The 24772-nt window shown below is 39.1% G+C and overlaps 1 protein-coding gene across 23 annotated transcripts in view; it reads left to right on the plus strand.

The window, feature by feature from the left end:
* PTPRT (protein tyrosine phosphatase receptor type T) overlaps positions 1-24772 on the plus strand; it is a 1025198-nt gene that overhangs the window by 776019 nt on the left and 224407 nt on the right. For all 23 annotated transcript variants that reach the window (XM_072735832.1, XM_072735811.1, XM_072735820.1 and 20 more), the window contains exon 12: positions 11100-11373. In XM_072735832.1, the coding sequence (XP_072591933.1) occupies positions 11100-11373 (274 nt within the window). The remainder of the gene's footprint in view (positions 1-11099; positions 11374-24772) is intronic.

The raw sequence follows: 24772 nt of genomic DNA on the forward strand, positions 1-24772 counted from the left end.
TTTCATCTAAGTTGTCTACATTTTTTGGCATAAATGTTTTTTATGGCATTTCTTTATAATTTTTAAAATATCTATGGGATCAATAGTGATGTTCCCTTTTTCATTCTTGATTTTGGTAGTATATGTCATCTCTCTTTTTCTCTTGACCAGTGGAGATAAAGAATTGCCAACTGTGTTGATCTTTTCAGAAATTCAACTTTTGTTTAATTGGTTGTTCATTCTTATTTTTATGATGTCTATTGCATTGATTTCTACTCTAATATTTATTCTTTTCTTCTGTCTGCCTATTTGGAGTTTAATTTGCTTTCATTTATCTACTATCTTAAGATGGAAACAAATTATTCATTTGAAAACTTTTTTTTCTAATATAGACGTTTAAAACTATGAATTTTCTCCAGCCACTTCTGAAATTGTTAATGTGGACAGTATTGTTCAGTTTATTCATTGCTCTTTGGAGAGAGACTACGCTGAGCCTTTCACTACTGTTCAAGAAGAGCTACACCATATTTTTTAAATATGAGGAAGTTGAGGCATATAGAGGTTATTTTAGGTTGAGTTCTCCCAGAAGCAGACTCATAGGCCAAAAATTTGAAAGCAAATAATTTATTAAGGGGATAGTCCCAGTAGAAACTGGTTCGAGACAAAGGGAAGCTGGAAAGAGAAGGCAAAGAAACCAAACAAGGGTGTGATCCTGTGAGGGTCTCTGGACAGTGAGTTACACCTTGAATGGGTCCCCCTTGAGGCAAAGGAGCAGGATTTTTTCACTTCTGCCTGAGCTGGTTACTGGAAATGCTAGCCCAAGGCCAAGTACAAATGAAGGTTGGGAAAGAGCAGGACTTAAATTTTCTAGTCCTCTTTACTAGAAAGAGAGGCACCAGTAGTTTCAGAACAACTCTAAAGAGTTCCACGGGACCCCCATTAACATCAGAGCACACAGAAGCTGGCTGATGGACACACAGAACCAGAAAGAATGATTAAGAAATGTAATCACTGTCCTCTTGTGAGATTAAATTACTTGCTCAAGGTCACACAGCTATGTATCTATTAGAAGATCTTGCACTAGAAACCAAGTTTAAAGTTTTTGTTTTTGTTTTTGTTTTTGTTTTTATGATAGTCACAGAGAGAAAGAGAGAGAAACAGAGACATAGGCAGAGGGAGAAGCAGGCTCCATGCACAGGGAGCCCGATGTGGGATTCGATCCCGGGTCTCCAGGATCGCACCCTGGGCCAAAGGCAGGTGCCAAACCACTGCACCACCCAGGGATCCCAGAAACCAAGTTTATAAATGTTAATATTGTGTTTTAATCATATTTATTAGAAATCTACCAAAGATTTGTTGCATGAACCCTTGTTTTATTAACATATTTACTGTTGATTAACTTTTTTTGATAACTAAAGGCTTTGGTATCTGTATATGAATCATTTCTGATGCCAGTTGCTACTGTCTAGGACCTTTCCCTATAGTCGTTCTGGTCATCAGAAGGCCCTATGGTAATCTAGGAAAATATAGAGACTAAAAATCTTCCTACTATCTCATGAAATTATATTAACATAAGAAAGTACAAAGACTGCATAAGCAAAAACAAAGTTAACCTCAGTGGGGAGTGCATTTACCATGTTCCTATAGATCACCATCAGCTCCATGAACAACCAAGGTCTACATGTTCCTATAGATCACTCAGTCAAGTATCCCTTGGAAGAAAAGATATTAGCAGACCATGTAATCATTAGTCAGTGTGTTTAAGTTAAGACCTTATGCCTTTACTTATATTCAATGTGCTAATATTAAGAGCTTCTTAGTTGACAAGTTTGCTATGTCACCAGACATTCTGGAATAAAGATATTTGCTATTGGGGAACTTTTTGTGTATAATATTAAAATTGTATTTGTAAAACAAGTTATCTGTAAGATAAATATCTAGAAAAGAAAGGGTTTCCCTCATTTATTTCCAGTATTAAGCCAGAGATTTGTTGCCACAGAAGAATGGTAGACAATTTGCCAACATTTCATTCATACAATGATTGCATCAGTGTAGCTGGATAATAAGGATCCTTTTCTGTCTTTTCTCTACTTTTCAATTTTTATAAGGTGTTATTGTATTTTCCTTGACATAAAAATATTTTTTTTTAAAAAAAAGTGGATTGTTTCGTGGGGTACAATAGAGATGTTGGCTCAACTTTGGGTGTGCTAGAAAGCAGTATGGTCTCATGGTTAAGATGGAAGGCTTAGGAATCAGACTGTGTTCAAATCCTAGCTTCAACATTCAAACAGCAGTGTGACTTTGGGTAAATTTCTGAGCCTCTCTGTACTTTATTTCTCTTATTCTGCCTGAATAAGTGTCTGCCTCTTAGAGTTATTATGAAGGTCAAATTAGATAATGTGTTGAATGTACTTAACATGGTGTCTAGTAGATAGTAAATGCTCATTAAACATTTTCTGTTGGGTGAAGTAATCATTGTAGTACACAGCAATGGGAACTATGATAGAAATGTGGACAGGGAGCTATGGAAACAGAGGAAAGAGAAACTAGCTCTATTTTGCAAGAAAGTCTTCTTAGAAAGAGTAACATTTGATGTGGGTCTGGATTGGATGAAGAACCCTCAAGATGGGGAAAAAGAAAAAAGGCATCTTGGGAAGATGGAACAGCATCTAGAATAGCATTGACACATGTATTAATAATTGACATGAACAGGGGCACCTGGGTGGCTTACTCGGTGGTTAGGTGTCCAACTCTTGATTTCGGTTCAGGTCATCATCTCAAAGTTGTGAGACTGAACCTCATGTCAGGCTCTGCACTCAGCACAGTCTGCTTGGGATTCTTTCTCGCTTTTCCTCTACTTCCTGCTCATACACACTCTCTCCCCTTCTCCAAATAAATAAATTAAATCTAAAAAAATTGACACGAACATGCTTTTGAAATTAATTTTCTAAAATTTGCCAAATTTGTTTTTTAATAAGTACTTAGTGAACAGCTGTTACATGTTTAGCAGGTATTAGAAGCTGGGCATACAACAATTAACTAGACAAGAAGATCTCAGACTTCATGAATGTGAGCGACTATTAGGGAATGAGCAGTAAGCTAGTAAAAAAAATAATCAGACAGGACATATTTCAATTGTGATGAGAACTATAAAAGAAATAAATCAATAGATGTAATAGACAATGACTCAAGCAAACTGGTAATTATGATAAATGCTGTGGTGGACTGGAATGACCCAAAGCAAAGATTTTCAACAAAGTAAGAATATTGGAGGGGGGTGTCCTTGCTAGGGTAAAGATATAAATATCAGAATCACCTAGATTTGTGCTTTTATAGCTGCACGCTAAAACGATTATCTGGAGATCCTCTTTTTAAAAATGTACTAATGATAGATCCTCACCCCTAGAGATTCTGATTTGGTTGATTTGGAGTGAGGCCAAGGAATAGCATTTTTAAAAAGTAATTTTAGAAAGGATATTTAGAATGTACAGAGCTGAAAACTACTGATCTTGAGCAACACATATCCTTTTTTTAAGGTTTATTTATTTGAGAGAGAAAGAGAGATCAAGCATTCAAGTGGGGGATGTAGGGGGAGAAGCAGAGGGAGAGAATTTCCAAGCAGACTCCCTGCTGAGTGCAGAGCCTGATGTGGGACTTGAGCTCACAACCCATGAGATCATGACCTGAGCTGAAACCAAGAGTCAGATTCTTGACTTACTGAGCCACCCAGACACCACAAGCAATACACTTCTGATTTTGAGGGGACTATTCTCTGTCCTCACTTGAAAAATCACAGATAATCTCAACAACACTGGCTAATTGAATTCATTAAAAAGATGATGGTTGATCAAGTGGAATTTATTCCTGGGGTACAAGGATGGTTCAACGTACACAAATCAATAAATGTGATATATCCATCCCATTAATAGAAGGAAAGGTAAAAATCATATGATCATCTCAGTAGATGCAAGAACATTTGACAAAATTCAGTGACATTCATATTTTTTTTTAATGTCAGCAAATCAGGTATAGAAGGAATATACCTCAGAATGAAACTATGACAAGCCCACAGCTAAGATGCTCAGTGATGAAAAGTTGAAAGGTTTTCCTCTAAAGTAGGGAACAAGACAAAGGTGCCCACTCTTAAAACTCCTATTCAACATAATACTAGAGTCCTAGGCAGAGCATTCAGGCAATAAAAAGAAATAAAAGGTATCCAAATTGGAAAGGAAGAAGTAAAATCGTCTCTGTTTGCAGCTGACATGATCTTATACATAAGATATAATATCGTATATGATATATATGTCATATAATAACTATAATAAAAGAATTATAATAAAGAATTTAAAAATTCAATAAATAAAGTTGCAGGATACAAATCAACACATAAAAAGTAGTTGAATTTCTATATACTAACAATTACCTGGAAAATAAAGAACACAATCCCATTTACAAAAGCACCAAAAGGATAAAATACTTAGGAATAAATTTAAGGAGATGAAAAATCACTACACTGAAAAGTATAAAAATGTTGATTATAGAAATTGAAGAAAACACAAATACATGAAAAGATATCCTGTGTTTATGGGTCAGAAGAATTAATACTGTTAAAAATCCATTCTACCCAAAGTCATCTGTAGATTCAGTGTAATCCTTCTCAAGATTCCAATGGCATTTTTACAGAAATAGAAGAAACAATTCTAAAATTCATATGGAACCACAAAAGATTCTGAATAGCCAAAGCAGTCCTGAAAAAAAAGCTGGAAGCCACACATGTCCTGATTCAAAACTATATTACAAAGTTATATTAATCAAAATAGTGTGGCAACAGGATAAAAACAGACACATTGATCAATGGAACGGAATTGAGAGGCCAGAAGTCCATGCATATATGGATATATGCATATATGCATATATGTCAAACTGCTATTCAAGGAAGCCAAGGATACTCAATGGGGAAAAGAAAATCTCTTTAATAAATGGCATTGGAGAAACTGGATATTCACGTGCAAGTAAATGAAATTGGACCCCTGTCTTGCATGACTCAGAAAAAATTAACTTGAAATGGATTAAAGAGGGCAGCCTGGGTAGCTCAGTGGTTTAGTGCCGCCTTCAGCCTAGGGCATGATCCTGGAGACCCTGGATCGAGTCCCACATCAGGCTCCATGCAGGGAGCCTGCTTCTCCCTCTACTTGTGTCTGCCCCCTCTCCGTCTCTTATGAATAAATAAAGTCTTTTTTTTAAAGAAATGGATTAAAGACAATGTAAGACTAAAACATAAAAGTCTTAGAAGAAAACAGAGGGGGAAATTCCTTGAATTGGTGTTGGCAATGATTTAATGGAAATGACCACCAAAAGCACAAGCAACAAAAACGGAAATAAACAGGTAGTCTATGTGAAACTAAAAAAAATTTCACTGCAAAAGAAATATCAACAGAGTGAAAAGTCAGATGATAGAATGGGAAATAACATTCGCAAACCATATATCTGATAAGGGGCTAATATTCAAAATGTATAGGGAAATCCTACAACTCACTAGCAAAAAAAATAAAATAATTAATTAAAAGTAGCAAAAGGTCATGAATAGACAGTTTTCCAGGAAAGGTATTCAGTTAGCCAACAAGTACATGGAAATGTGTTCAACACCACATATAAGGGAAATCATAAGGGAAATTGGCAAATCAAACTCCAATTAAAAAAATAAACAAAAAAAACCCAAATGAGATATCACTTCATATCTATTTAAATACCTGTCATCAAAAACCCAAAAGATAACAAATGTTGGCCAGGATATGAAGAAAAAGGTCTCTGAACACCATTGGTAGAAATGTAGAGTGGTACTGCCATTATGGGAAACAGAGTGGAATTCCTCAAAAAAGTTTTTAAAAATAGAATCACCCTGTGATCCAGCAACATTACTTCTGGTTATATATCCAAATGAAGTGAAATCAGTGTCTCAAAGAGATATCTGCACTACGAGCCTCATGCAGTTTTGAAGTCTTGTAGCTTCTTAAGAACTCTATGGTACATTTGTGAGACACTAAATGTACAAAAGGCAAATAGAATCTTAATGGTATTCTAAAAATAGTTTTGACCTTGCAGATCACCCCAATGGGCCTCAGGAACACTAGGTGGGCTTCCATTGCCTATACTGGGCCACCATGGCTTCCTCCATCACATGGGGATGCTTGCCTTGCTTTGCTCTATCCAATGGCTTTAATACCGAATTGTTTGGGAAGGAGCTAGAGCAGGGCAGTAGAGAAACCTTGACTTTTACTTTTAACTAATGAGGTTGGTTGTGGTATTAATGAGTTAATTCTAAAATGATTTTTTGTGTATTGTGTTAGAGAGTAAGTGAGTAAACAATACTGATGTTAGAAATAAGTATTTTTGCTGCAGAAAAAAAGGAAAAATAGGCATAAGGAAGGTGAGGAGGAATCATGTGTTAGTGGATTTGAATTGACAATATCAGTATGAACCAATAGATATGAATTTATGAAGCCTATTTCTGGGAGAACATGGGCCCAAATGTATCCCTTTCCGAAGCTAGGCAATCTTCACCTGTGAGCTCCAGCATCCTGTTACCTGACTTCAGCATTCTGAATGGATAACAGCCCCTAGCTGGAGATGTCTTCCCCAGATACACAAAGGGGACCATGGGTTGTATTAGTGATCAATGGATGGCTCTGATGGGCCCCTGGTCCCTCAAAGAGGAGCACCCATTCTCATGCAGACCATTGGGTCAGAAGTCAGAGGGGGCAGGAGTCTCTGGTGTCAGGGTCCTCTAACACCTGCAGAGGAATTCCTGCACATCTTGCTTTCATGGTGTGTGAAGCAGCTGTTCTATATGGGCTGGAGTCTTGGGACATGAGTCTAGAGTAGAGTGTTCTAGTCTCAAGAGACACAAACTAGAGGATTGAAGTTGTAGGCAAGCCTGAGTCTGAACATTTGGGGAGAGAGGGCTGGGGGTCCCAGACACTGCAACATAGAGAATCAACAATGGATTTTGAAGATGAGCTGTAGGGAAGAAGCCAAAGCCAGGGAAGTGAAAGAAGGTACAAACTTTACCTTCCCTGTTTGGGTGGAGCTGCTTTCGGGGCTCTGCCAGAAGAGACTCTTGGAGAACTTATGTGGAAAATATGGCATAAACACCCATCTTCTCACTGGAAGAAATAGAGGGGACATCACAGGAAGGGAAAAATGTCTGAGTAAATGCTATATGTTATGAGGTGAGCATCTTAAGTTCTTCTCTCATACTATCAGGAATTTTCTACCAAAAAAAAAAAAAATCCCTTCTTTTTTACCAAATGCTCCTGAATAGTTTATTGCATCCACTTCTTTTGCACTCAAGATACACCTTTTGGGGAGTTCTCATTTAGATGTGATTTTATTGTTACCAGCAAGCTGAAAAGAGCTGAGATCAATGTATTTCCAAGATAATGGTGATCAGAATGAAGTTACCACAGGAAACAAGAAGAAACTGTCTTGTCCCCCAACCCACGCACCCCCACCCCCACTTCCTAAAACGTATGATCAGGGAAGGGATTGTTGCATGGCTTGCACGTGCCATCTCTTCCTTCCTCCCCCTTCATCAGAGTTACCTGATCTTTGAGAGAGGCTGGATCCCTTGACAAAAAATTTATATGACAAAGTGGTGTATGGTTTTCTGGCTGCAATTGCAGATTTGCCTCTGAAGGGACAAGCCGCAGGTACTGTGGGTCTGAGAATATTGCTGGCTATACATTGGCACATTCATCCCAATTGTATGTGAACTGTATATTGACAACACAGCTTAACACTCCCCTCCTTTGCCAGGCTTTGTGATTTCAGAAGAAGTTGGGTAGGATAGAGCTATATAGTTTAGGCCAAGTAAAAAATACTCAAAAGGCCCTGTACACATTTTGGTACCTTACAGAAAAAGAAGGAAGGTAGAGAAAAAGAGAGGGATAGTGAACTGTAAATGAGGTGTCTGGCTTTCTGTTTTGCTGCAATTTGACAATCATGGGGCACTCTGCTGTCTGCTGTCAGCCCCAGCATCTTCTATAATCTGGCTGCTAAGTGGAGTTGAGTTGACAAGTGAGTTGTCAATAGATTGGTGGCAAGATCACAGGCTGACCCCTAGAGACATATTTTGCCTCCCTCTGTGGCCTTTGGCAGCATCCTTGTGTTAGAGCCCAGCAAACACCCACAGCTTAGCTGTTCACAACTGTGGAATCGCATCCCAGCCATGGACATTACTCAGGCCAGCCTTGTGCCTCTTCTTGATCCATCCCATCATAGTATAGGGCCAAAGACAACAGAAAGTGACTCCAGGAATGGGATCCAGCCCCAGTGAAGCTCCTAAGGCTTTTGGTTCTCAATTTAGAGAGAAAGGGTGACAGGAGTCAGGAATGGCATGAGACTTTTGGGCATAGAAACAAAAACAGAGATCTTATGTGGACGGTTAACCCAAGAGTAGTTAGGGATAGACTGGGCCTCAGGGGAAAGCAGGGATCAGAGCTCTTTGCAACCCCTGTTCTAGGGATGAGGCTGTTCATGCTTCCTGACCTGGTCAGGAGGGCATAAGGGCTGGATAGGCTGAGTGCCTCCAAGCCCAATTCAGTATTGTAGGTGCCGCCACAAGCCTCCACAGGTGGACTCAACAGATTGTTGCTCCTTCACCCTTCATTGCCTTTTGCTTTTTCGGTCATAGATTAGTGTTGCATGAATCATGAATCCTCAACACAGAGTCCTTAATGTCCTAGCCAGATCCAAAGCTTTACTTGAAACTGCTGTTAATATATAAAGCAATAGAAGTCCTGAAAACTATCAAAGACCCCCCCTCCACTTCCACCTCATGACCTCTAGTTTGGGTCTTGGGTCTTTGCGGTGTCTTTCAGAGACTGTTTTGAGCTTAGCTGTCCTGATAAACAAAGTGATTGTACCATTGTGAAGGATGCCACAGTTGAGGAGGGAATAAGCTCTGAAGTCCTAATTTAATTTAGGCATTTATTAACTTCAGTTTTATGAATATATATGGGTGATGTCGCACACACATATACATGCTCAGATGTCACACACATTGAGTTGTACACACCTTAGGTGACATTCATCTGCATATCACACCACTCATTCAAAGAGTATATATGTTTGTTCAGTTTCTGTATGCCCATTCAAGTTTTCTCTGAGTTTCTAGACACCTGGTCCTTCAGATGCTCATTCAGGCATTGTTCACACACAGTTGTAGTCTGCACTCACAGAGAGGTGGGGCACATTCACTCACACACCACTCACATGCCCTTCAGTCCACTAGTTCTCATTCAGATGTGCCCATCAGACAGCACACATGCTCACTGAGCCATTGCTCACCTCAACTCAGATATCACCTCTTCTAAGTGTGGCAAACATTCACATCTTCTTTCTTTTCCATCTATATCACTGACGACTCCCATGCTAAAGGACATTCAGGGGAAGACTTGCCATATTGAGTGTGTCATGTTTCCTTGGGTCAGTCCCTCTGTACCTTTTTTTTTTTTAAATGAAATAGTCCTGTGATTCTGTCTTTGCCCAAGTTGTACTTCTTAACCAAATGTCTTTAGATGGACAGCCTAATTTAAGAATGGTAGCCCTAACCACATTCCATTTTCATAAACCATGTGCTAGCTTGCAATACCATCTTTAAATGATTGGTTTGGGGCCACTACTGCAATAACTTCATTAATTCACAAAATTTCCCTGGGGGCACTCTTTGGGAAATTGTTTTTTTGTCTTAGATCAGGGGTCCCAAAGATCTATGCAGTCAATGTCTTCTAAAAGAAGAGCATTTATTCAAGAGAAATACAAACTGTGGGCATTCAAAGAGATAGTAAAATGCTATCCAATTTCACAAACTTTAGGATAACTTTTATAAAAAGAGCTTACACATTTGTCATATAGCTGGTATTCAGTAAAGGCTTGGTCATCTCTCTCCACACACTAGCACCTTCTTTCTTCCTTCTAAGTTGAAGGAAATGATACAAGATTACTAGATAGGAGCTTGGAGTATTCACCGTTTATCCTGATTAGGGAGTCTGCATCCAGTCATATTTGGTTTCATGCCTACTTTGAATTTTAACTCAATTTAATTTGGTTTGCTTGAACAAGCATTCACTGATCACTGAATGAGTATTAGGCAACCTACTCAGCAGTGTATGGTGGGGGAAATGATGCAGAGATAACAGACACAGCTCCCACTGTCCAAAAGGTCATAGTCTAGCCAGAGAAATAGTAGTTTCATGCACATATTGTTGCAATCCCAAAAAGATATCCAGTAATGAATTGTAGGGAAACTAAGGTGGAAGACTCATTCAGATTGGGAGGGTCTAGATGGACTTTACTGAGGAGATGAAAGACTCAGCCTTTAGGGAAAGGCTTCCACAGGCAGAAGTGGAGGGCACTGCAGGTTGAGGAAGCATGATCTGATGATGGCATGGAGTGGGATGACAGGATGTGTTTGTGCAATAGCACGGGGTCTGGAGCAGCTGAAATGAGGGATTCATCCTAAGAGTTTCCAAAAAACAGGCTGAAAGCCAGGCACAAGTGTCCTCAACGGCAAGATAAAGAGTTTAGATTACATCATTCGGATAATGGAGAGCTTATGAGAGTGCTTGAAGAGGAACAATATTATTTGTTCAAGAAGATCAGTGAGTTGGCTAGTTAGATGATAAATAAGTTAGAGACAAAGAGACCAGTTGAGTTCAGGTAGTAAGTAAAGAAGTATCCAACAAGGAGAAGGGCAGGTACAGATTGCTGATGTCAACAGGGCCTTTTGATTACAGAGGCACAGTGAGATCTAAGTAGGTAGGGATAGCGAATGGGCCCCAGACTCATGATCTCGCCACTTGATGGATAATGCTATACTTTACTAAGGAAAGAAAAGTAGAAGGAAGAGGCAGGTTTGTAGGGCTTGGGATCATGTTGCATTTTGAATATATTCAGGATGAGCTGTCCCTGAGATCTCTAAATGGAGATAGATTTCTACGAAGCAATGAGTTTATTAATTCTAAAGCTCAGGAGGGAGGTTTAGTTGTAGACAGAAATAATGATGAACAACAAGTTCATCCCTCCAGATAGTTGCTCATCTGCTTTTCTTTCCTGTCCAGTGTTTATCAGCTGGTTGTCAAGGAGGAACGACTTCAGAAGTCACGAAGGGCAGCTGACATCATTGAGTGCTTTTCGGTGCCTGTGAGCTATAGAAATGCCTCCAGCCTTGATTCTCTACACTACTTTGCTGCTGAATTGAAGCCTGCCAACCTGCCTGTCACCCAGCCATTTACAGTGGGTGACAATAAGACATACAATGGATACTGGAACCCTCCTCTTTCCCCTCTGAAAAGCTACAGCATCTACTTCCAGGCACTCAGCAAAGCAAATGGAGTAAGTATGGCCACATAGAGGCCATTTCTTGCCTTGTTTGTATCTTCCCATTCTCAAATGAAAAGTAGCATGGCTTTAGAGCAGAGCTTGACAAACTAAGCCCTGTGGACCAAATCTAGCCTCGTGCCATATATATATATATATATATATATATATATATATATATATATATACTTTTTAAAAAAAAATACAGTAATGCCTATTCATTTATATACTCTAAGGCTACTTTGATTCTACAATAGAATAGTTGAGTAGTTTAGACAGAGACTTTATGCCCCATAAAGCCTAAAGTATTTGCTATCTGGCCCTTTACGGAAAAAATTTGCACACTTCAGTGGTACCTGGGTGGCTCAGTCAGTTGAGCATCCAACTCTTGATTTCAGCTCAGGTTACAATCCTGGGGTTGTGGGATCAAGCTCTGCACTGGGTGTGGAGGCTGCATAGGATTCTCTCTCTGCCTCTCCCTCTGCCCCTCCTAACCCAACCCCACATGCCCACATATGCATTCATACTCTGTCTCTAAAAATAAATAAGACAAAACAATAAAAGATAAAAAGGTCTTTCAGATCACCTTTGGGAAAATCACATGCCTATCTGAGGGTTAATTTCCTCACCTACAAAGTAATACCTATCAATTTGTTATCTGTGAATGCACTAAGCATGTTGTAGTTAATTAGTGAATATGAACTCTTTACCATTACCAATAGTCACATTAGAAAATACTTTCTTCTCCCAAAGATAAGATAACCTTTTTTAATGTCAAATATTTCTTTGGTCAAAATGGGATGCCAGTTATAACATCACAAAAGCATAGGGCTGGAAAAGATCTGAAAGGTTACCAAATACCTACTTCTCTCCCCCTACACCTAAAACAATCAAACTTACAACATCACATTCAGCTGGTATTAGTGCTTATTCTTGAATATCTCCAATGACAGAAAACTCACTTCTTTATATGGTTAAACTTTACTGATCTTTGAGGTGGCTGTTGCTTGAAATATATCTCTTATTATAGCTTCTACCAGTTGCCCTTGGTCCATACCCTTAGGTCCCAAGAGAACCACTCTTTCAGTTACATAAGATCATTCCTACTGTCTACCTCCCCTCTGTTCAAACATACCCATCTGGTCTTATTTTCTGCAAGTTCAGTATCTTTATTTCCTCTTAAGACACAAGTATTTTCCATCTAGAATGGTTTTGTGGACATATCTCAGGTTTTTATATCTCATTCAACAAATATATAACAAATAGTGACATATGCTAGGCCCTACAGTTCCTATTAAGGTTAGACAGTAGGTGCCCTCCAAGAGCTTTTATAAAATAAGGGAATATGGTGTGTGCCATGTTCCACAGTATTTCTTCTCACAGAAGTGAGAATCTCACTGGAGAAGGGAAAGCTGAAACAAAAGCAAGATCTGGTGAAGTATGTGGAGAGTAGCCTCTGTAGGCTCTGGTGGCCAAGATAGAGAGTTTAGTCTATCAGTGGCAGTCATTACCTTACAAGAAACCTGGATTGAGGAACTAATTAACATTTTAAATGTCCACATAGCCATTTAAATTCCACATTGGTATTTCAGTTCTGCATTTATTACTTGCTCAAGCAACATTCCTCACAGAGAGTTTAAAACTACAAAGAGAAGCCGCCAGACTGCCTTCCATCTGTCCATCTGGCCTTCCCTCTGCATGAAACACTCTGATGTATTGAGGAGGAAGACATAAAGATGAGCAGAAAGCATCTGGGGGCCCATCTTGTTCCTGGTTCTCTGTATCTCAGACTGGCCAGTTTATTGATAGAGCACAACTCTGAGAAGATGTGACTTTTCCTGCTCTTGGCAACATGTCAAGAGGTGCTTTTGGGTTTCCATGCTGTGAAGAAGAGTAGCAGCTGCACTCCGTTCACTGTCACATTCCTACCAAGACTCTAATAAAAACCCAGCAAGAGACCAAATCTGTAGAACCCAAGAAACTGACAAATGGACCCCAGGAGGCATTTCCTCAACCCAAGCATTGTTGGCCCTTGAGCAGAACAGCAGGTGACACAGGAGGACTGTGGGAGGTTTTGCTTCCCAAACTGCAGCACAGTGGACTTTCTCATGACACAAAGTGTTGCCATTGGGAAAAAAAGTCACCCCACCCTGAAGCTACCTCATCTAAGAAGCAGTTTCTACTACTGCTTTGAGATGAATACATAACAATAATTACTTATGCCTTTGATCCCACACCACTGTGCTCCTGTTTTGGAACTAAGATTTGCAGGAAGGGAATTAAGAGAATTGAGTGTGTGCTTATGCCAACAGTCTTGAGTGTGTCATTGGCCTCACAGGAACAGAGAGGAAAAGCTGTGAAGCTGGGCACTCAGTGTGTTTGTTTTCTTCTGGCAAGGGAAAAACTACACACTATGTCAAATTACTGTGTTTAGTATTGAGTTTTACTAAAAAGAGTTAAGTTAAAGGGTCATAGGAGCAGAAAAACCATTCACAGCCTAACAAATCTCTGCCTGGCCCCTCTCAGATTTCTCCACCTTGTAAAGGGCAGCAGACAATGCAGTTAAGCCTGGAGGATTTTTGAGGAGAAAATGTTATAACCCACAAATTCCTTATCAGCCAAGTCATTGTTCTTGTGCAAATACATCAGAAAGACATTCTCAGTATCCAGGGGCTCCCACATGCCCTGCTTCTAATAAATCATTCAAAGAGCAATTGACCAAGCAATGAAGAAAAATAAAGAAATCAAGAACAGAGATATATGGAATGAAAAGACCCACAGTGAGCATGGAAACTAATTAAACATAGTGTAAATGCTAAATAATTGGCTATAAATATGTTATAAAAGAGAAGGTTAATATAAAAACAATTACTTAAAGAGAAAATGTGTAATGTAAAAAATTAACAATTGTACTCTGGGTCTATAATTTGTTATTATGTCAACAAAAACTTAAAAGAAATTGAAGGATTGATGAGTGTAAATATATGCCGGTTTCCCCACTTTAGACAGGATGGAATAAATAACTACTTCATTTTTGATACTAAGAATTTTTGAAGAGTATAGAGTTTTAAACATAAAGGCAGCTTTCCAGTCTATCCTTTAAAATGCCAGAAAACAACAGTCTACAAAGAAAAGGTGAAGAAGCAAAGGAAACTATAGGTAAACATGAAAATCAGTAACTATAAAGCAAGCCAGAAGACAAAAGTACTAGGTTTGACTTTTTTTTCAAATGGTGCTTTGTTCCTCTCATAAAAGAGGAAAAAATATCTTGGGTCAAGATATTTCTATATCACTAGAAGATTAAAACCAAAGGATAGGGCGAAGTCATACTAAATTAAAACAAATTAAAGGAAAGTAAAAATGGCCATTTGTTGCAGGATGTTTATGGGCCAGGTTGAATAATTCACTATCAATCTAATTTTATTGCTCCCAACCTTATCTGCAAGTTTCAGTCAGAACAGGGTAAGAAAATTTTAGGGTCCAGATACATTTATTCTATGGATATTAAGGATAGGTTTTTTTTCCATTTTAGCAGAATAGCTAAATAGCCTTCATAATCAGACTACCTACAGTCAAAACACTATTGTATTAGTATACTAGTATACTGTAATACTAATAGTATATTAGTAAACATCTATGAAGCATATACTTTACGTCAAAAAGGGCACTTCTTTGGATGCCTGGGTGGCTCAGTGGTTGAGCAGCTGCCTTTTGCTCAGACCATGATCCCAGGGTCCTGGAATCAAGTCCCGCATCGGGCTCCCTGCAGGGACCCTGCTGCTCCCTCTGCCTATGTCTCTGCCTCTCTCTCTCTCTCTCTCTCTCTCTCTCTCTCTCTGTCTCTCATGAATAAATAAACAAAGTATTTTTTAAAAGGCACTTCTTCTGAGTCCCTAGAATAAGGCAGCAAGCCAAACAAACAAAAATCCCTGCCCATAGTGTTTATGTTAAAAATAAATACATAAGTGAAATAATGTGTCAAATAATTAGTCATTAAATTTAGGAATGTGAAGGTCGCTCATTACATGTTGACATAAGGTCTATCTTGACTATTAATAGGATGAGGATAAGGACATTTTGTAAACTCTATAGTAATCTATATGAATGTGGAGTATTTTAATCCAGCCCTATAAACACTATGGAGAGCCCAAGTATGATGTGCATTATGAGGCATGGTGCTCAGTTATTGCAGGCATTTCTATGAAGTGCAAGTTGTTGACAGGCACTTTTATTGGGAATTTTGATCAGATTAGTAATATCACATTTACCCATTGATGCTTTCTTACATGAAGAAAACAAGGGCAGTGCTGACCATCAGAGCACTGTCCTTGGTGCTGAACACTCACTGCCAGTATTTCTTGTGAATCAGGCTATATTGTAACCATTTGTTTTAGATGTAGCTATATTATAGATCTATTACAGCATTTTAGAATTGGATGATTTTGCAGTGTCTCATCTAACGCAGACCAGCAGCCAACAAAGAAATCTCCAATAAAGCATTTTTGGCAGGGCGTTATAGAGCCTCACCTCGACCACTGCAATTCTCTGGAGGGGAAGAGTTGACTCCTTTGTGGAGCAGGTAAAATTATTAGAACCTTCTTCCTTCTATAAAGTCAGATTTGGTCTCCTTAACTCTCTACTCTTGGGCACCTGTGGTGATTTGGACAAATCTAATCTTTCTTTCCCATGTCAGCTTCTTGGAGAAAATATGACAGTACCAACTACCATCTTTGGCCACACAGGCTTTCTTATTGATATTTTAATGTGAAGTTACTTCTGTTTCTCACATGGCATGATTGTCCGTATCTCCTTAATCCTATTTATTCTGTACTCTCATAGACATATTCCATTTCTCCAGTGCTCTCCTTAAAAAGTGGTGCTCAGAATCTGCATTGTGCTTCAGATGTCATTAGACCACACCTGCTACTTTTTCACTGTCCCTCCTCTCTTTACCATTTTCTAAAACATTATTTCGCAAAAATCCCAAGGTATTTTTCCTCTCTTTGGGGCCCTTATGCAAGTACTATCTTCTCATTTTTCAGGCCTCATCTTCAGTGTCCTATCCAAAGGGAACTTTCTAGTCATATTATCTAAGAGCTGTCCATGCCAGTACACACTTGCATGTTAACCTATTTTTCTTTACAGCACTGAGCATATTTTAAATTTCACTTGTTTTTGTGTAGTGCATGCCTCCCTCCTTAGACTGAGAGCTCCAGGAGGTAATAGCTCTGGTTTGTTTGCTAGTTTATTCTCCATACCAAGTACAGTATTTGACAAATGTAGATACTTGATGATTGTTGGATGGGTGGATGAATGATAGTATGGACTGTTTCTTGTCTTCTGTGACTGTTTCCTTACTTGCAGAATCAAAATGGTAATACACATTTCACACAGTCATTTTGAGAATTAAATGAGGAATGATCTTAAATTCTAAAAGGCACCAAATACATTAAGTGTCAGCACAGTCTGAATTTCCATCCAGTGTAGCATGAGATGTGGTTCTGAGCTATTTTCACCACAGACAGATGAGACCTAAAGGACCTTCATTCCATCATTATAGTAAGACTTTTCCCCAGCTGTCTCATTTCCCAAGCTCCGGGCTCCTGGGCAGCCTTGATTTCCTCCGAATCTTCCAAATGGTACCCAAAGTAGCTGTCTCAGTTGTAAACAGCAGGTGGGTGCAGTTTTGCATTGTTTCCCCCACACACACACTCTTCCCAGAATGAGGTCTGCTGAATCTACTGTTCTCTGCATCCCCACCACCATTAGCCATGATTGTGAAGTTGAAAGGACCATAATTAATGGTTGGATGCAAAACAAGTGTGGCAAATTCATGCAAATATCCACCAGAAGCCACCTTTTCTTGGGCAGGGCTGTTGTTCTATACAGAGGGGAAAACACTTCCCATGCCATATCTTTTTCATCATGTAGAGGCACATTTAACCTGGATGATGCCTCTGCCAAATGGTGATCTAAATAAGAAAAGTGGGAAGTAGAAGGGTGATTGTTCTCATTCTCTCGCTTTCTCTTCCAGCTCCTGAACTCAATTGCCTCTTGAGAGCAGTTGGAAGCCAGATGCTATTTTGAATGGGTCCTCATGTTTGCAGTGTAATCACATTATAACAGTTAGGATTATCTAGGTAGAGCTGGGTTAGGGAGCATTCTGTGTTGCTGAACGTATTGGAAGATGCTATATTTAGTTGTGTCCAAACACTATTAAAAGAATGTTTGTACATGGATTGGTTTTCTGCGGCATAGTGGGATAGAAATAATTGAGAGGCAGGCATCAGACAGACCTGGCTTTGAATTATAGCTATTTCTAGTGATGTGAACTTGAGCTGTTACTTAACATATCATGATGTATGATGAAATTAATGATCTACATTCCCCAAATTTGGGGAAAGTAAATGAGAAAATCCATAGAAGTCACCTGTCACAATTGTAGTATTTGTTCTCTTTTCCCTTTTGCTGGTTTCCTGTAGCTCCTCTCCTAAGGGAGAGAAACGTTGGAGCATCCTTACCTGACCTCAGAAACCATGTCTATGTGGCAGCTGTTGACTGCCTTGACTCACCCATGACTTAATTGCTTCCTAACCCCATTTCGAGTTTTCTTTTTCTTAGTTTAATGTTTCACATATGGTTCCAAGCCTGACCTCTGTTCTTGTTGAATCTTATGAAAAAATACATTTTGTCTTTGGGGAGTAATCTTATTCCTCCCAACCTCATGTCCTGATCCTCTTTCTACTTTAGTGACTGCTCACATGTCATGTGGGAAAAGCTCAGGTGGACCAAGAAATGAGAATATGTGGGAGACCCAAGCTCAAAAGGGGTTAGAGTAAAGATCACACAGGATCTCTCGTGGCTTGGGTCTTAAATATTCTGTCAGGGAATTTATAAGAAAATTTCTATATTGGTTAGGACAAACTAATTTATGCTATAGTAACAAACAACCATGAAGTTTCAGTGTATTATCAGGAAAAAATATTTTTCACTCCTCCTACATGTCCAAAATGGGCTGGCTGAAGGGCTCTGTTTATCCTAGTCATAGGTGGGCTTGGGCTAATAGAAAGCCCATCTTGACATATGCTTCCACAATCACCAAAGCAGAGAAAGAGTAATATGGCAAACAGGGCACTGGTTCTAAAGTTCCACACAAAATGACACTCAGCACTATCACATTCCGTTGACCAAGGCTAGGCATGCAGCCATGCTGAACTTCAAAAAGAATGAGGCAGTGCTTCCAACTATGTGCCTAGAACACAAAGTGGGATATTTGAGAACATCCCTAATGACCACCACACTTCCCCCATTATGTGCCATTATGAAAATTTTCCTTCAAATTCCCACAATACCCACACTTACTCTTGAAGCACCTATGCAGATCCTGTCACAAATCCTGGGAACTTTCTGTTGTTGAGCATCTACTGCATCCCAGACACTAAGAAGATATTATCACCTGTGCTACTTCCTGATTGGTCTCACAGACAGAGTGACTCCATTTAAATCAGTGGACGGATGGACTACCAGAAACACCCAACAATCTTAGAGAATCTCACTTCCTTCATCCTGAAGAAGGGATTTTAGCTACAGGTTTCTTTCTTTATCTCCATGGAATCATGGTAAAGAAATATCTAATATTTTCTGTGACACTATTCCACTTTGAAAGGCAATGGTTCTTCCAGGTCTAGCATGCAGTATGGTTGAGAGGCCTCAGAAAACTTTAGACCTCTCCCTGCCATCAGAGCTGGGAGAGCTGTTTATCCAGAGTAACAGAAAACTCTGAACCAAAGACCTCCCACATAGCCTTTTTCTGACTTGTTGCCATAGTCCTATGTTAGGATGTGTTTCTGGATATCATCTCTGTAGCAGCAGAGGATTGAAATGGACATTTGGAATCCAGGGTTACCACCAAAGCCTTTCTGTAACCATGTTGAAGGGCTTAGGCCTGTTCAATGTTCCTCCCAGTTCTTTTCTGTCACTAGACTCTAGGTTTCATGCCCCATCAATCTGCCTAGCCCTGCTTCCCAGTCCTCGGATCTTGGTCTCCATCCCACCATCTGAACCTTAGCACCTGCTTTTGAAAGTTCTGAAATTCTACAGAAGGCCTGCTGGGGCTCAAACTTCTCTTTCCAAGTAACAGAGAAATTCCCTGAGTGTCACCTTGTACAAATACCAAGATGAACTCTCCCAGGTTGCTAATTTATTTTTCCACTCACTTACAGTTCCTACAGATTTTATTATCATGGTATGAGACCTGAGGGACCAAGAACATTTTCCTTTTGATACAAATAGATTTTAGGCTCATTTGGAAAAGGAAATGAAGGTTACCCAAATGTTGACAGCTGATAATCTTGTCAGCCTAAGTCTTGAGGCATCAGTGCTCCAGCCCTCAGTCCTAAAAAAGGTTCATGGAAATAGTAGCCTTAATTTCCACATAGCAAGAGTTTCTGCTTACATTCAAAGCCAAGAGTCCCCATGAAGTTTGGCTCAATTGGCCCCCAAATGGTGAAAAAATTTGGATACCTCTGAATTTGGAAACTGGATCCAAGGGTTTAAAAATTAGCTCTGATGTTTTTCAGGTACTTGAACTGAATACTGGCCTGCTAAACTTCAGTTTCCCCATCTGTCAAATGGGGTGAGATGTGCCCTCCCAAGCTCACTTTGAGAGGAATAAACAATAGGTGTGATAACTTTGTGCACATTCCTAAGCACCTTTTGAAAGAAAATATTGCTAACATGAGTGTGTGTGTGTGTAATTCAGCATATGTGTATATATACATAATACAAATAAACATTTTAGCATGTGTACATAATTATGTGTGTATATATGAATATATATGGATATGTATACATATTTAATGAAAATTTTAAGTTCACTCAGTCTTAGTGGAAGAAGGATTATTGTTACACCAGAGGCCTTAATATAGGTGGTTAATGAGATAGAACATTATCTCTACCTCTTGAGCTTCCTGGAAGTGAAGGCAAAAAGAAGTATATGGCAGATTTGCAAAGTTTCTCTTAGGGGGAAGAAAGAAGCATACATGCTTTTCATGGGAGACACTAGAAGGGAAGCTTATCATATACATCCTTATATTAGGAGCCCTAAGGAGATACTGGCCAATATTATAATATTTTTGCTCCAGCACTCCATTAGCCCCTTCTCCATTGACATTATGATACAGTATTAAACTCAAATTTAATGGAGCCATTTACAGTCAAAGATTCTGTTTCTTGTGCTGTATAATAGCATTAATGCCACTAATTAATTCTATTAAATAAGATTAATGAATCTCAAAGTTTTTTTCCATAGGCATTGTTGCTGAATATGCCTAGAATGAGGTCTGTTGCATAGATTGGCACCGACCATCCATGTAACATTAGGAAAGTATTTTAGACTTTCTGAATCACATTCTCATTTGGAAAATTTTGTTGCCTATGTTATCAACTTTATAAAAATGCCTGTAAATATTAAATACGAAGGTGCATTAAAATTTTTTTTATCATGGTGCTTAGCATACAATAAACACTCAATTTCAACTATCATCAGAATATCATAGGTGATAAATATGAGGTAGAATGTGGACGTGTACTAATGAAAGAAAAAGCAAAATCAGTGGGTGTACAGGGGTGCCTGGGTGGCCCTGTTGGTTAAGCAAGTGACTCTTGGTTTTGGCTCAGGTCATGATCTCTCAGTTGTGGAATCAAGCCCGATGTCAGGCTCTATGCTCAGTTGCAGAGCCTGCTTCAGATTGTCTCTCTCTCTCAAATAAATCTTTTAAAAATTCAGTGGGTGCAGAGACTTATAAAATCCATCAATCAAATTTGAGTAGACTGAACAGGGTTCAAGAGGAGATAATTCAGGGAGGAGAAACAAAATCAGTGAAGTCCATTGTGTATAGAGACACCACTTGGCGCAATGGATGCATCAAAGAGAAAGGAAGTGTCAGACTTCAAAGGGAGGTTTAGAATGCACTTACAGGGAAACAAGTGGGCAGTTCTGCAAGCCCTTCCTAGAAACGGAATGTTGGTTAAGTCCAACTTTTACTTCATGGCCCTCAATTTTGCAAACCCATTAACTCAATTTAGCAGTCTACAGAGTTGATGAGATTGACATAAAAAGCCTATGAGAGACTGATGGAAATAGTAAGCAACAACTTCTTAAAAATTGTTGTTCATTCCTCCTCTCCAAAAAGATCCCTAGGTCTTCCCTATTTTAGAAATCTGTGTTGCCCAAGACACCTCACTTTTATATCCATTTGTCACCAAATCTTACTAGTTCTACATTCTGAAATTTTCTTCAGTCCATATACTCTTCTCATATCCAGTATTACCATCCCAGTCCTGAGTATCATCATCTCTTGCCTCGGAAACCTCAATAGCCTCCTAATTGGTCTTTCCACATCCATTCTTACTTGCCTCAAGCAAGTGTAAATTGCACAATTACACAGCAAGTGTAAATTGATACTGTACGTATCTTCATTTAACAGATGAGCAAGCCAAGACTCAAAACGTGCCAAAGCACATTCCAGAAGCAAAAGACTGAGCTGGATTTGAACTTTTGCATGTAAAAATGCCATTAGGCAGCCTTGTACATTTAGCACCTTTCTTCATGCTGACTCATAACCCCGCAAAATGGAATCTGGCTAGACTGAAGCCAGCAGGGGTCCTTAAAAGACCTCAGATTCCCCACACATCCACATTTTCCACATTTATTTCTTTTTCCCCCCAGATATGGCCAGCCACAATCCCCTGCTCAATCTTGAAACACCTGCTGGCCCTGCCGTTAACATCAACAAATAATGAGGAGCTGTACTAATAACAATTATCATAATAAATTGGCCTTTGATTACATCTGTCACCTGAGAATTTCAAAGACTTTACAAACATCAATTAGTAATTACAGCTCAAAGGATCTCTCACTGAGAGCAGTGATCATTAAGGTCAGATAAGAGCTGTGCAGGGAAGCATGAAGGACAGCTCTAGCTTAGGTTGGTTTAGACCTGGGAGTCCCCAGTCCCTGGTGGAAGGTCTACGCCTATCTCCATGAGGCCCAGCAACCACACTTCTGACATCCCAATTAGAGTATAATTCTGGTACTGAGGAATGGAAAGCATGAAATTTTGTGCTGGAAGGGAGTTTATATATTGTTCTGGTCCTTTAATATGACAGAAAAAGAAACAGCTCTAGAGTTGGAAAGTGGTTTGCCCAGGGTCAGAACCATGACTTGAACCCAATCTCCCAGTTTATCTGCATTTGTTTACTCTGAAAAATTGTGTCATCATTGGCCATTCTTTCTCTGTAAGAAGATGATGATGATAAAAATCCAATAATCATTTATTAAGGGCTTACTCTGAGTCAGTGGGAGAACACACAGGTAAAAAGCTACAGTCCCTGCCCTCAGAGAACCCACAGTACAGTGGAGAAGACAGTCATGAAAACAAATGTGTACAATAAATCATATCAGGAATCTCATTGGTGGAGTACCCAGTGTACAACTGGTAGTCTGGAAATGAAGGGGGTGAGAAGGTGCTTAGGAAAAGTTTTGTAGAAAAAATATTTCAGCTGAATATTGAAGATAAATGGATATTTCTCACATAGACAGTAGATCAGAGGACTAGGTGTGTCCTGCAAAGGAAGCACCTGAGCAGAGATTCGAAATGTATCATTCCATGATTTGGGGAGATTTGATAGGATAGATTCTGAGCTATAGATAGAAAGTGAGAGAGAGAGAAGGGAGTAGATAATGGGGAATGGAAGGAGCTTGCATGCCATGCTAAAAAAAAACTTAGAATTCATTCTCTTGCAGACAGGGGAAATGATCTTGTCAATAATCCCAATATCAATTTATTACAATAATAAAATCATGCATTGTATACTTCTTTGTATCTCTTGGGTACTTATGCATTTAATATTATGTTCAGCCCAGTAAGCTGTGCATTGGATATTGCTACTATTCTGAAGATGAGGACACTGTGGCTCAGAAAAGATTGAGGAATTTACCCAAGAAATTTGCCCAGGGGTTTTACCCAAAGTCCCTCAACCAATGAAAAACAAAACTAGAATTTGAATTTGTAAATCACACATTTTTTATGGCATGCTTAATATTTGCCAAGTGCTGTACCATCAGTGAAAAGAATGAGCAAGTGTCTTGCCATGGTCTTTATACCTGGTGAGGAGCATGGAAAGTTGACAATTAGTAAAAACACAAATAATTTTGTAGAGTGATGGGTTAGAATAGAAAAGAGTGGTGTGATGTGACAATTGAGGAACCATTAGGGAAGGCATCTTGAGGAATTAACAGATAACAGAACTCAAATGATGATGACATGAGAGTTGCAAGGTATTCCAGGTAGAGGGAACAGCAAACGTGTAAAGGCCCTAAGGATGAAATAAATTCAGCAGGTTCAGGGATTATACACTAGAACAATCTGCCTGGAGGGAGAAAGTGGCTAAGAAGTTAGAAGAGATAGCAGCATTGATTTATGCAGGGCAGTAAGAATCAAGGGGAAGAGCTAGAATTTTACAGGTAGTCCACCAGAAATCCATTGGAGAGTTTAAATGGGGATTAGTGGTATCTGTCTTAGGCAATTAAAAGATTACAGAAAAGCATTAATTATCAGGTCAAGAAAGGCTATAGGTAGAGTGGACAGGAAGCTATTCCAGTCATTTAGGAAAGAGATGATTGGCTATTTAGATTAGGGTGATAACAACTGAAACAAAGAGAACACAGTATATTCAGTATATGGAAAAATATTTATCCTCTCCCTTTAAGAAATTTGTTAATATGGAAAATTTCAAACATGTACAAAAAAGAATTGTAGACTCATTTCTCTATGCCCATTATTCCAACAATAATCAACCTATAGCCAGTCTTGTTTCAGCTCTATCCTGACTCACTCCCTCTACTCTGCCAAATATTTCAAGATAATTTCAAACTTAGAGAAAAGTATTAAGAATAGTATAAAGAGCTTTCTTAGACCACTGAAATTCCAGAATTCTTACAGATTACATTTGGTTTACCATTTCATTCTCTCTTCCTGTCTCTGTCTCCCCACCTCTATTTGAGCATCGATCCATCAATCAATGATCTATCATCCCTTTATACCTCAGTGCTTCATTGTGCATTTCCAATACAGTACAATATAATTACCAGGAAATTAATGTTGATGTAACCCTGTTAGCTCCAGTTTGCCAGTTGTCTCAGTTTTGTCCTTTCCATTAATTTTTTTAAATCTTGTCCGGGATCACATGTTGCCTGTAATTGTCTTTTCTCTTTAGATTCCTTGTAGCTCACCCTTTCCTTGGATTTCATGACCTCATCTCTTGAAAATTACAGGCCGGTTATTTTGCAGAAAGTCCCCTGTGTTGGGTTTGCCTGAGGCTTGCTCATGATTAGATTCAAGTTATGCCTTTT

The sequence above is a fragment of the Vulpes vulpes genome, chromosome 14 (assembly GCF_048418805.1).
Source record: "Vulpes vulpes isolate BD-2025 chromosome 14, VulVul3, whole genome shotgun sequence".
Lineage (NCBI taxonomy): Eukaryota > Metazoa > Chordata > Mammalia > Carnivora > Canidae > Vulpes > Vulpes vulpes.